Source organism: Diabrotica undecimpunctata, unplaced genomic scaffold, assembly GCF_040954645.1.
Source record: "Diabrotica undecimpunctata isolate CICGRU unplaced genomic scaffold, icDiaUnde3 ctg00001308.1, whole genome shotgun sequence".
Lineage (NCBI taxonomy): Eukaryota > Metazoa > Arthropoda > Insecta > Coleoptera > Chrysomelidae > Diabrotica > Diabrotica undecimpunctata.
Genome location: NW_027312140.1, coordinates 27,422 through 39,314, shown reverse-complemented (window position 1 = coordinate 39,314; position 11,893 = coordinate 27,422). Strand labels below are relative to the sequence as shown.

Genomic DNA, 11,893 nt, shown 5'->3' with positions numbered 1-11,893 from the left:
GAGGTACATCAATTTTTGACGACGAAGTTGACATCCGTCCATTTGCCTACGCCCATGACGACACCGAAATTCAGGCAAATTTTATGACACTTCATGATTTATTACTCTACACTCATTTGAAACCAATTATAGCTAGTGCTTTAAGCGATTTGGCAATTCAGAAAAATATGTTAATCCAACAGCTGTTCCTTGAGAAAGGCCATACAATGATGGAATACCTCAGCGTTCATGCTACACTTGAAAAATATTTTGTACCTACCATAAATTCTCATAGTGACTACATAGCTCAAATGAGAAATGTGCGGCCAAAACAACCTTATAATATTAAAGTTTTTGACCACAGCTTTTTTTTTTAATTTTGAGAAATTGCCAAGTAATATTCAGTCACTGCGACCCGGAAAGAAGGCGGGAGATCCAACCGTGACTAACCTACGAGCTCTAGAATATCGTCCTGACGGAGAGATTTTATTCAAACTACGGCATTCCGACCCATATAAGCAACGACCGAACAACGAAGACTAAAACTTAACGTTATTCAAAGACCAACCCAGCTATATTTACGTCCTATTCCAATAACCGAATCGAAATGGAAATGCCTACAAGACCTTAAACTCGTGTTAGAAAGAGATCATCATAGTTTTTACGATAACCTACCTTACCAGTCGGATAAGAAAACAAAAAAATAAACATTAAACTTAGTTAAACCTCCTATGTGTCATTTTCAAGTATATTAAAAACACGTATGCGTATGTTTTACTTTAAATATTAAAGTTCTGTTTCAAAATTACATTTGCTTCTTTTGTTATTGTGTTAGTGGTTAAGAAAAGCAAAAAAATAAAATTATAACACTATAAAATGTCATTAAGTTGTATTATTTTTACAAAAACGTGTTTTCTTTGTCTCCTGAAAATTTTAGGTTTCAACACATAGGAGATATTTCCACGGCAGCGACGTTATATTATATTATACTTAGGTATAGCAAAATAAACATAGCAACCACTCAAGGTCAACACTATGATTAGAGAGTCAACATCATCCAGTTTTGCTAGTGACCTATAACTTGTAAAACCTTTTCCATAACATAACCCATTACATAAAAGAACTCGTTCTTGATTATGAGGACACCAATTAACGCCCAAAATATTCGATATAATACAGTACCGGCAAAAAATCTTTACACAGTGAATAAATTAATAATATTGATTGATAATTGTTATTTTAATTTTACAAATTAATACTTTGTCATATCACCCTTGTAGTCAATGACAAGCTGGATTCTCTTGGGCATTGGTTGAGCAAGGTTCTAGAGATATTCTTCTTCCATGGTCACGCACAATCTCTTCAACCCGTCTTTCAGCTGATTTATGTTGCTCGGTCGACACTCTTGAACCTTATTTTTCATCATATCCAGGCGTTCTCGATAGGATTAAGGTCGGGCAAGTTAACTGGCCATTCCATTACGTTGTTATTGTGATCATTCAAGACCTTCGACACTGTCAGCCTTATAAGCAGGGGCATTAACGTGCATAAAGAAGTCACATTCGTGAATTTCCAACAAGTTCAATAAATGTTGTTCTAGAACAGTCACATAGTTGCTTGTCCTCATTGTAAGACTCTTTGGCAAGAAATACAACCCTGCCCTCCTTTTATTTCCACTAAACGCACCCCATACCATTACACTTTTAGGATGTTTGACGGTTTTAACTGTGAACTTTGAATCGTACCTTGACGCGGTGTTTGGACGACGAACAAATTTGGCGCTTCCTCTTACTAACCTGACCGTACTTTCGTCACTGAACATGACTTTTTTTCCATTGTTCACGTGTCCAATGCTGATACCTTTTACAAAATCTAATCTTTTTTTCTTCATTGCTTTTGTCAGCAAGGGCTTCTTTGCAGCACGTCGACTTGGTATTGCTAGATCTTTCGGAAGCCGATGACGAGTGTTCTTGTTGAAACGGTCTGAAGGAGACCAGCATGTTTATTTTTGAGTTCTGTGGCAGTTATGGAAGGGTTCAACATTACTTCACGCCTGATGATGATGTCAGTCCTAGATAATGTTTTCTAGGAGCTTCAAAACCAGGTTTTTTCCCAGGAGAGTCCCTGAAGACAACGACGCAGCCGATTGTTTCAATTGATAGATTGCCTATCTTGAAACACCAATATCTCGTGCTACGGTAATTACAGAGTCCCCTATCTCAAGTAACGTTAAAGCACGAACTTTCTCCTGTTGTGTGAGTTTCTTTTGACCCATATTTTTCTAATAAAATAAATAAACTAAGCGGTCAGTAAACTACAGACAGCCGCCGTCGCAAGTACGTTATCCCCTCTCCCCTCAAATGCAGGCAGAACTCATGCAATTTTTCTTCGAATTTAGTGATTTATTTGACAATGGAAAGATTTTTTTTGCCGGCTCTGTAATGTGATTATAATAGGTCCACAAATATATCATCGATCCACTTTACCAACCATCAGTTAAAATTGTTTGTGAAGACTTTTAAATGAAACTAATATATCTCGTATTCTCATATATCATCTGTCTAAATAAAGTAATTGCTCCGTGTCTGTGATATTTGCCCTTTGTAAACGTTAATATATAAAGTAATATTAAAAATACCTTTTCTAGATTGTGTTCAAGAAACAACCCGAAGTTCTATATCCACCGTTAAACCCCGATCCTCACTTCAGGCGAGAAGTTTTTGAAGCTGACCGAGGTCATTTGAGTTCGAGATCCAAAGAAGGCTCTTCCGGCAAATTAGGTAAGTCTCCTCCATTACACACCATAGTCCGTTACATAAAATCGTTACCAATTTATTTTTATACTGTTAAATAATTTTAATTCTAAATAGAATACAGTAAGATCTCGTTTTACGCGGTGGATACGTTCCACAGTAAAAGCCTATATAAAAAAATTGCATAAAAAAGACATTACTTGCCTTGGAATAGGGATACCTCCCGTAGCTTTCTAAAATTACATAAAACCAAGACAAAAACAAAAAAGGTTCCAGAAATTAAAAGAAATAGACTGCATGATAAATTACTTCGAATATCTGAAATAAATTCATACAAAAGTTTTAAAAAAAACTGGTCCATATTTGTATTTGTTTTTGTAATTATTTATATTTATTCATATATTGTCTATAAACAGGAAAACAGGGAACCTGTTTATTTTACTAGTATTGTTGTTGAACGTAAACTAATTATTAGAAACTCTTCATGTGGATGTTTTTCAAAGTTGTCTAGTTCTAAAACGTACTTAAAATAGCTTAATTCTTCAATACTCTTCCAGTTTAAATCATAATGTTTTTCTATCAATTTTCTAACATAAACTGCTTTTTCCTGTTTTATTTGTAAAGTAAATCTTTGCCTTTTAATGCACGTGGTCTAAGAGCGCTTTCAACATTTTATCTCCTGATGTATTTTTTTCCGTGTAATTTTTTCATCCTTTGCGATGTAAGTAAAGTTAGGCATTTTTTACCAAACAGTCCTGTTTCATCAGCGTTAAATACTTGATCGGCACGATAGTCCCCATCTTCAATAATTTTCGCTAGCTTCGGTAGAAATATTTTTGCTGCTGCTTTATCTGCTGTACCACTCTCTCCTGTAATCTTGATATTATGAAATGCATTTCTTTTTATAAACCCGATTAGACATTCTTTGTCATAATATTTAATTATCTTCTTCTAATGGCGCTACAACACTTTGTGAGTCAGTGCCTGCTTCACAATGTTCTTCCATTCTGCCCTGTCGGATACTTTCCTTCGCCACTGCCTGATGTTCATGGTTTTAAGATCCCTCTCTACGTCGTCTATCCATCTTTTACGGGGCCTTCCTCTTGTTCTGTTTCCTTGGGGCTTCCATCTCTGGACTACTTTTACAGCTCGATTATCTGGCATTCTTTCTAGGTGACCAAGCCAGTTTAGTCTTTGTGACTTTAAAAATCTAACAATATCTGCGCTCTGCATTAGTTCGTCCAGCTCGTGGTTCATTTTAATTCTCCACGAACAATCGCTGCATTGGATTGGTACAAATATCTTCCTTAGTATTTTGCGCTCAAATATTCTCAGTTGATTTTCATGAGTGGTTGAGAGGGTCCACGTTTCACATCCATATGTGACCACTGGTCTAATTACCGGTTTGGAGATTCTAAGCTTTGACTCACGATTCAGTAACTTACTTTTCATTAAGTCTTTGTATCCATAAAAGCACTTATTACCGCTAAGAATCCGTGCTTGTATTTCTTGACTGATGTTGTTGTTGTCATTTATTATTGAGCCTAGGTAGGGAAAAGTGGAGCCATATTTGTAGGTATGGTTGTCTACCTTCAGATTCTCATGTTGATTCGATTTTGTGCACTCTATATATTTTGTTTTGCGTTCATTTATATATAGGCCAAACGTAGCAGCTTCTCGTTTCAGTTCTATAACTTTTTCGCTTAATACCCTTTTGTTGCGGCTTATTATGGCAGCATCATCCGCATGTGCGCATATTTGCATTGATCTTGTATTAATACAGCCGTTTATATTCAGTTTTCTAACAACAGCTTCTAAACTCAGATTAAAAAGTGTTGTTGATAAGGCATCACCTTGTCTAACTCCATTTTCAATATCAAAGGCCTGCGTCTTATCTCCATCTCTTCTCACCATAGCTTTGGAACCCTCCAGAGTCATTCGTATAAGTTTAACCAACTTATTGGGTATCCCTAACATAGATAGTTGCTTTAACATCTTTTGTCGATCTAATCCATCAAACGCCTGTTTGAAATCGATATACAAGTTGTAAATAGGTTATATTCAACACATTTTTCATGTATACCTCTTAACATCTGTATTTGGTCTATCTCTGGACCTCTTTGGTCTGAAGCCACATTGGTATTCACCAATCATCTCCTCCGAAAATGTTCCAGGCGGCTGTATATAATTCCTAATAATATCTTATAGACGACATTTAAAACTGTTATGCCCCTATAATTTTTGCAGAGTCGTTTGTCTCCCCCTTTGTACACAGGAAGTATGATTCCTACTTTCCAATTTTCTGGGATGGCTTCTAGTGTCCATATGCGGTCAATTAGTTTATGGATACGCCTCCATAGCGTATGTCCACCATTCTGTATCAGTTCTGCAGTTATTCCATCTGTGCCAGGTGCTTTGTTATTTTTCAGATGTTTTATTTATCGTTTCTTCCAATGTTGATTGCTCAACTAGTTGTTCTGATGTGTGGTGAATTATTTCTTCATCTTCGTTGTGTTCTTTTTCTGGGTTTAACAGCTCTTGAAAATGCTCCTTCCACCTTTTCATTATTTCCTCTTTCTCGCTGATAATTGCCCCATTTTTGTCCTTGCAAACTGTTGATCTTGTCATGTATCATTGGGTGTATTGCTTGGTTTCCTTGTAAAATTTTCTAGTTTCTCTTCTGTTATTATAATCTGTAATTTGTTGTATTTTTTATGTCTTCATCGATGTTATCAAGGAACCTTGTTCTGTGTCTTTCTCTTCTTCTCTGACCAATGGGTCTATCAAGGAGCGTTTTTCTAGCTGGGTCATTTTATTTCATCCGTACTACATGCCCTATCCACCTCAGACGTCTTATCTTAATATGTTTTACGATATCTGGTTCCTGGTATATTCATTCTATAAAGTTCGAAGTTGTATCGTCTTCTCCACACTCCATAGTTATTCACTGCTCCATAGATTCGCCTTAGTACTTTTCTTTCGAAACATCCTAACGTGTTTTCATTACTTTTTGTTAGAGTCCATAGATTCGCCTTAGTATTTTGCCATTTCTAACTCTTAATACTTTATATTTTCGTGCTGGTCTTCTAAGAATATCCATTTATGTTGCCGGTGGCTAAACATAAGGTGAAGTTATTAATGGTGCTTCTATGGCTGAGGACTAACTTGTTCTCCAGTTGATCCTCAGATGTTTATTTAGTTATTCGGCTTATTCACATCTGTCCCATAGGACGTTCCCTATTAGCCATTGAGAGAACCGTATCCGGGATGAGAACTTCCTGACCAGAGTATAGAGTTCTCTATACTCAGAAAAAAGATCTGGAAGACACGATTAGACAAGACATCTATGTGAATGGGATTGGTATGACCCAAGTTAGAAATGAGCAAATCCAAACTGACCTGAGTCGAAGAGCCGAACCTCAAAATTATATTTAACTGGTCACGGGTCGATAACAGCGGAACAACGACATCGTAGATACTAAGCGACAGTGAGGTGTCAACCGATTCCCAAGTTCTTCAAGTATTTTGTGGTACTGTTCCTTTGAAGAAAAGTGAATTTACTGATAATTATACCGCTAAAATTATAAATTTGGTTTGCATATTGCGTATGATCTATGCTGACCCGATTGACTCGTGACCCGACAAAGTGATCCGGTTATCTTAAGTGAGCCGGAACCGATTACCCGAATCTCAAAGATGGCTCGAAATTACCATCTCTATTCAAGATCGTATCGACAATGTCATTTGTAAAGCTTCCTCTGCATAGGGATAAAGCCAAAATAACAATGATATTAATAATGTTTGCCTTTGATTATGCCCAAATACAAAGCCACATAGAGATTGAATAATAAAAAACTTCACTGTTCCTTTTTGTTTTTTGATTCATATTAATAATTACTACAAATTTATGCAATGGACTATAAAACTAGGAATTTTTGAAATTATTTAGAATCGTTTGAAAAAATACTAATGATCCTATTTAAAATAGTTAAATCAATATAATTAATTTAATTGTCGACCTCGATAGCAAGTTTAATGGATATTCTCGTTACAAAATAGTTATATGTAAGGATCTTTATCAGAGGTTGTAGATTAGGGTTCATAAGTAGCCACTATGTTAAATATTTTCCGTACAATCTACTATACATGTAATTAATCTTAAAAATTATTTCTTGTGCTGCTTTTTCGTAGGATGGAAAGAGCGTGATGCAAGTAAGTGATCATAACTAAAATTGTCACGGCTATTAACCTCCAAGAATATTTCCTTGCCAACTTATATCACTCTTGTGGCAACTTAAACCTACATTTATCATTTCAATCACATTTCATTGTTTTTGATAGTATCATTACCATTAAATGTGGCAACACTGAATTAAATTTTGGAAGATGCTGGTCAAAATAGTAACCCTTAACTGATAATAAGATCGTTTTTCAATCTGACACTGATTTTAAATTGTATTTATATATATTTTACTGTCTCTTTTGATAGGAGAATAAAAATACATATTTACTGAAGTGAACTAGTTTTGAAACGCGTCAAAACTTACTACCTAGTTAAGTACAATCCAAAAATGAAGTGAAAACAAAAAATGATTATACTTAAAATCAATGAACGCATCATACGTTATAAAAGCTTGCGTGGCTGTACGATAATTGGTAAAATTAAACTGCAAACGAAAAACAGTATAATCATCAATTAATAGTTTTCTAGAAGAGTTTGTTGTCTCTTCGAAGTCATGTTTCTTTGTTGCGAATTATTCATTGGTCCTTCGAGCCGGATTTTAGATACTTCTGGTAATCTTAATGTTCGTATCTAAACACTTCTTCTTTTTCTTGTAGTGCCTATCCGTTTCGGATGTTGGCGACTATCATGACAATCTGTATTATGCATACAGCTGCTCTGAAAAGATTTGTGGTTGTTTTGTTGTACCACGTTTGTAGATTTTTCATCCAGGAAATCCTTCGCCTTCCTGGTACTCGTTTTCCTTCTACTGTTCCTTGTAGAATTAATTGCAGCAACCCATATCTTTCGCTGTTCCTCATGATGTGACTGATGTATTCGATTTTGGCTGTTTTTATTGTGGTTAACAACTCTTTTCCTTTTTACATTCTTTATAAGAAGTCTTGGTTAGTAACGTAATCGGTATAGGATATCTTCAGGATTCGAAGATAAAGCCACATTTCGAAAGCCTCATTTTTCTTGGAGGTAACGTCTGTGAGAGTCCACGACTGAACTTCGTACAACAGTATAGGAAAGATATAACATCGTAGTAACCTTATTTTTATGGGTAGACGGTCAAACAGAAAACCAAATTGACCATGTACTAATTGATAGTCGACATTTCTCGGACGTACGAGAGCGTGTAGATGTAAGAGCATGTAGAGGTGCTAATATAGATTCTGACCACTACCTTGTAAGAACAAAACTCAGGGCTCGTATATCAAACGCTAAGAAGGATCAGAGCACAAAACCTACGAAATATAACACTGGTGTGCTAAAATCTGAAGACGCTAGGGATAACTACAGGAAAATTTTAAATGAAGAGGTGACAAGAATTGACGAAAATTTAAGTATAGAAGAACTCTGGACCAAATGCAAGGAAGTTATCCAAACAGCGACTAAAGGCTTTTTAAAAACCTAACCAGGCTAAAATAAACGAAGATTAATTTGACGAAGAATGTAGATCCATTAACCAACAGAAAAATGAAGCATATAAGAGACTTCAGCAGCGCAGAACGAGATCAACCTGGAAGACTATGAAAATCTTAGACGAGAAGAAAAAAGGACGTTTAGAAGGAAAAAGAAAGAGCCATACGAAAACGCTCTAAACGAGATTGTTAACCACCACAATAGAAAAGACTCGCGAAAATTCTACCAGAAGATAAACAGCCGCAGAAAACAATTCAAACCCAGAATAACAGCATGTAAAGACAGAGATTGTTCCATAATTAGTGACAAAGAACAGATAATAAACAGGTGGGCGAATCATTTTGAAGAACTACTTAGCGACAGTCGTGAAGAAGACCAAATAAAAATTACTTTGCCTGAAATGGACGAAAACGCTCAAGAACCGCCCCCCACTGAAGAAGAAATTAGAGAAGCCATTTCAAAACTGAAAAATAACAAAGCCCCCGGTTTGGACAATCTTCCTGCCGAACTCTTTAAAAATGGTGGTGGCACCCTTTGTAAACACATGCATAAATTAGTAACCGAATTCTGGCAACGGAAGAAAACGCCCACGGTCTGGAAATTAGGTGTAATGCACCCTCTTCACAAAAAGGGAGATATGATGGTGTGATAATTATAGAGGCATCACCCTACTTAACGTGGCATATAAAGTATTGTCCAACGTATTGTACAGAAGATTAATCCCCTATGCTGAACAAATAGTTGGGAACTACCAGTGCGGTTTCCGACCCAATAAATCAACAACGGATCAAATCTTCACAGTCAGGCAGATTCTTGAGAAAACGCTTGAATTCGGAGTCGACACCCACCACATATTCGTGGATTTCAAAGCCGCATACGACTCAGTCAACAGACAAAAACTTGTAGTCAAAAACGTGTAGTCAAAATCCAAAACGACTTTTCAAGATCCTTCCATTGTAAAAATGGACTGAGACAGGGAGATGGACTGTCGTGTCTCTTATTTAACCTTGCACTAGAAAAAGTAATTCGAGAGTGCCATATTAATACGAATGGCACCATCTTTAATAAATCTGTACAAGTTATCGGATATGCAGATGACATAGACATTATTGCTAGGTCCACAGAATCTCTGATCGAAGCATTTCGATCACCAAGGGCGTCTGCACTGAGAATGGGATTAAAAATAAACGCACAGAAAACCAATATATGTATTGTACTAGATCAGACAACCAGATACCTAGACTATTAATTGATGATCTGAAACTGGAAGGTGTGGACATCTTCGTCTACCTGGGCGCGCTGCTGACCAAAGACAACAATGTCAGCGAAGAAATTAAAAGAAGAATAGTGTTTGTCAATAAGTGCTATTATGGCTTGAGGAAACATATTAAAGTTACCATATATAAAACACTAATAAGGCCAGTGTTAACATATGGGTCTGAAACGTGGTCACTTACACAGAACGACCAAGAATTGCTTAAACGTTTCGAGAGAAAAATTCTAAGGAAAATATATGGAGAAGTCCAAGGACAGGGTTTGTGGCGTATGAGCTACAACTTTGAGTTATACAGAAGTTTTGGGGAACCTGACGTTGTAAAATGTATTAAATTAGCACGCCTTCGATGGATAGGACATGTAATTAGGTGAGATGAAGATGCAACGATTAGAAAAATTTTCGACCGAAGAGGACCAGTGGGAAGACGAGCCAGAGGAAGACCAAAACTTAGGTATCAAGATAACATAGAGGATGATCTAAAATCCATCGGAGTTAAAGTATGGAGAAGAGTTGCCAGAGACAGGGGCGAATGGAAGATTGTTCTGAAGAAGGCTTTGGCTCATAACGAGCTATAATGCTACTGATGATGATGATGGTTGACCATAGACACTGATTCTTCCAATTTTCTGTTCCTTAGAGATCATCATACATTTTGTTTTCTTAATATTCAGTGAAAGTCCATATTTCTAACTCACTTCTGTGATTCTATTCATTAACTCCTGGAGGGCTTCATAACTCAGCGAATACAACCGTGTCATCTGAGTATCTGATGTTATTGATACATACAAGAGAAAGCCAAAAAGTGGCTTCTCATATTGAGTGAAAAAGAGATAATAATGTATAAAAGTGACTTACATGTGAAGTAATACAATATCGATGGTAAACACAGCTACCCAGTTTTATAAAGAATTGGTCATATAATCAAAAATTCGCATAGTTTAATCGTATTTGAGGTTACAAGGTTAGGGTTACAGTAACTTACTTAATCCATGTATAACAGATTTAAAAAGTATAGTTGTAGTATAAAAATAGCAATAAATGGTGGAGAGATGACAGATGCCGCGAAAATTTGAAATTGGTAGTGTATACTATCCCGAAACATTGAATTTATACGAATATAATAACTTTAGTATGTTTTAAAAAAACTATTATTAATTTAAAAAATGAATGCTATTATTAATTTTGAATAAAAATAATCTCAAACAACAAACATAATGTCAGGGAATGTACTTTTTCTCTATAGTATATATTTAGCTCATATCATTGGATCAATTAAGGGTTATTAAGGGTTCTATTTTTTTAATATACATTTATTAATTTTTTCAATTAAATGAGTATGTAGTAATATCCTTTTATCTTTATTTTATTTATGTTTAATGATTAGTCGTTTATGTTTTAAAAAAGTTGCTGAAAATACAAAAGAAACACACTATTATTTATTTTAAAATTAATAAACACTAAAAGTTGAATAAGTCTCTTTAGAAAGAGATAGCTGTAACAGTTACCTATAAGTAGAACTGTTTTTTTTTTCAACCCGTCTTTTTGTCTTTTCAGTGTTGCTTACTGCCATCATTTATCATTTTTGTTCATCTATCTCTCTTTACGAATTTTAGACTTTCGTTTACATTTTCATTAGGTGGTATATTTATTTTATTCTTAAACACAAAACGACTGCAAACGTAGTACAGTAAATTATTATTTGAATAAATAAACTTTGAATATTTTACTGACAGAATAGTCATAAGCAGAAACACAAGCTGCAATTATAAATCAGTGCTGTTTCAGGATGTCTATAAACGGATTACACTTTTGAAAAATATCAGATAAGTGGTTTTTTAAACCATATTTTATACACGGTTTTTTCTGAAGCCATCTTTCGTAATTAGTTAGTCAATGGAAACAAGTATACTTTTTTTTCGTCTTTATAGAGGGGGGATCTGGAATCTTAAAAAGACATCTCAGTCCAGGACGCCGCCTTAGTGCAGGATTCATTCTTCGTACTCCCTTCAGGTACTTTAAAACTCCTGAGTCTATTTGAACGCCTACCTGCTAAACCATCCCCTTCTCTGTCATCCAGCGATCCGAAAGCGAAATGACCGCTGTAAGGATGGCATCACTTCTGAAGAACTACCCTAATTTATTCACAGAATGTCAGCAAGGAGGCTTCCTATCCCCTTTTTTTGGTCCCTCATTGCTCCTATACTCTGTTTTTTAACCAGGAGGAGTAAACTAAAA

At 35.6% G+C, this 11,893-nt stretch overlaps 1 protein-coding gene across 1 annotated transcript in view; it reads left to right on the top strand.

Annotated features, from left to right (window-relative positions):
* Positions 1–1,977: 1,977 nt before the first annotated feature.
* LOC140431532 (uncharacterized) overlaps positions 1,978–11,893 on the top strand; it is a gene marked incomplete at its 3' end in the record, with an annotated part of 36,985 nt that continues 27,069 nt past the window's right edge. The window contains exons 1-3 of the mRNA XM_072519436.1: positions 1,978–2,043; positions 2,627–2,759; positions 6,924–6,944. Coding sequence (XP_072375537.1) covers positions 1,978–2,043; positions 2,627–2,759; positions 6,924–6,944 — 220 coding nt within the window. The remainder of the gene's footprint in view (positions 2,044–2,626; positions 2,760–6,923; positions 6,945–11,893) is intronic.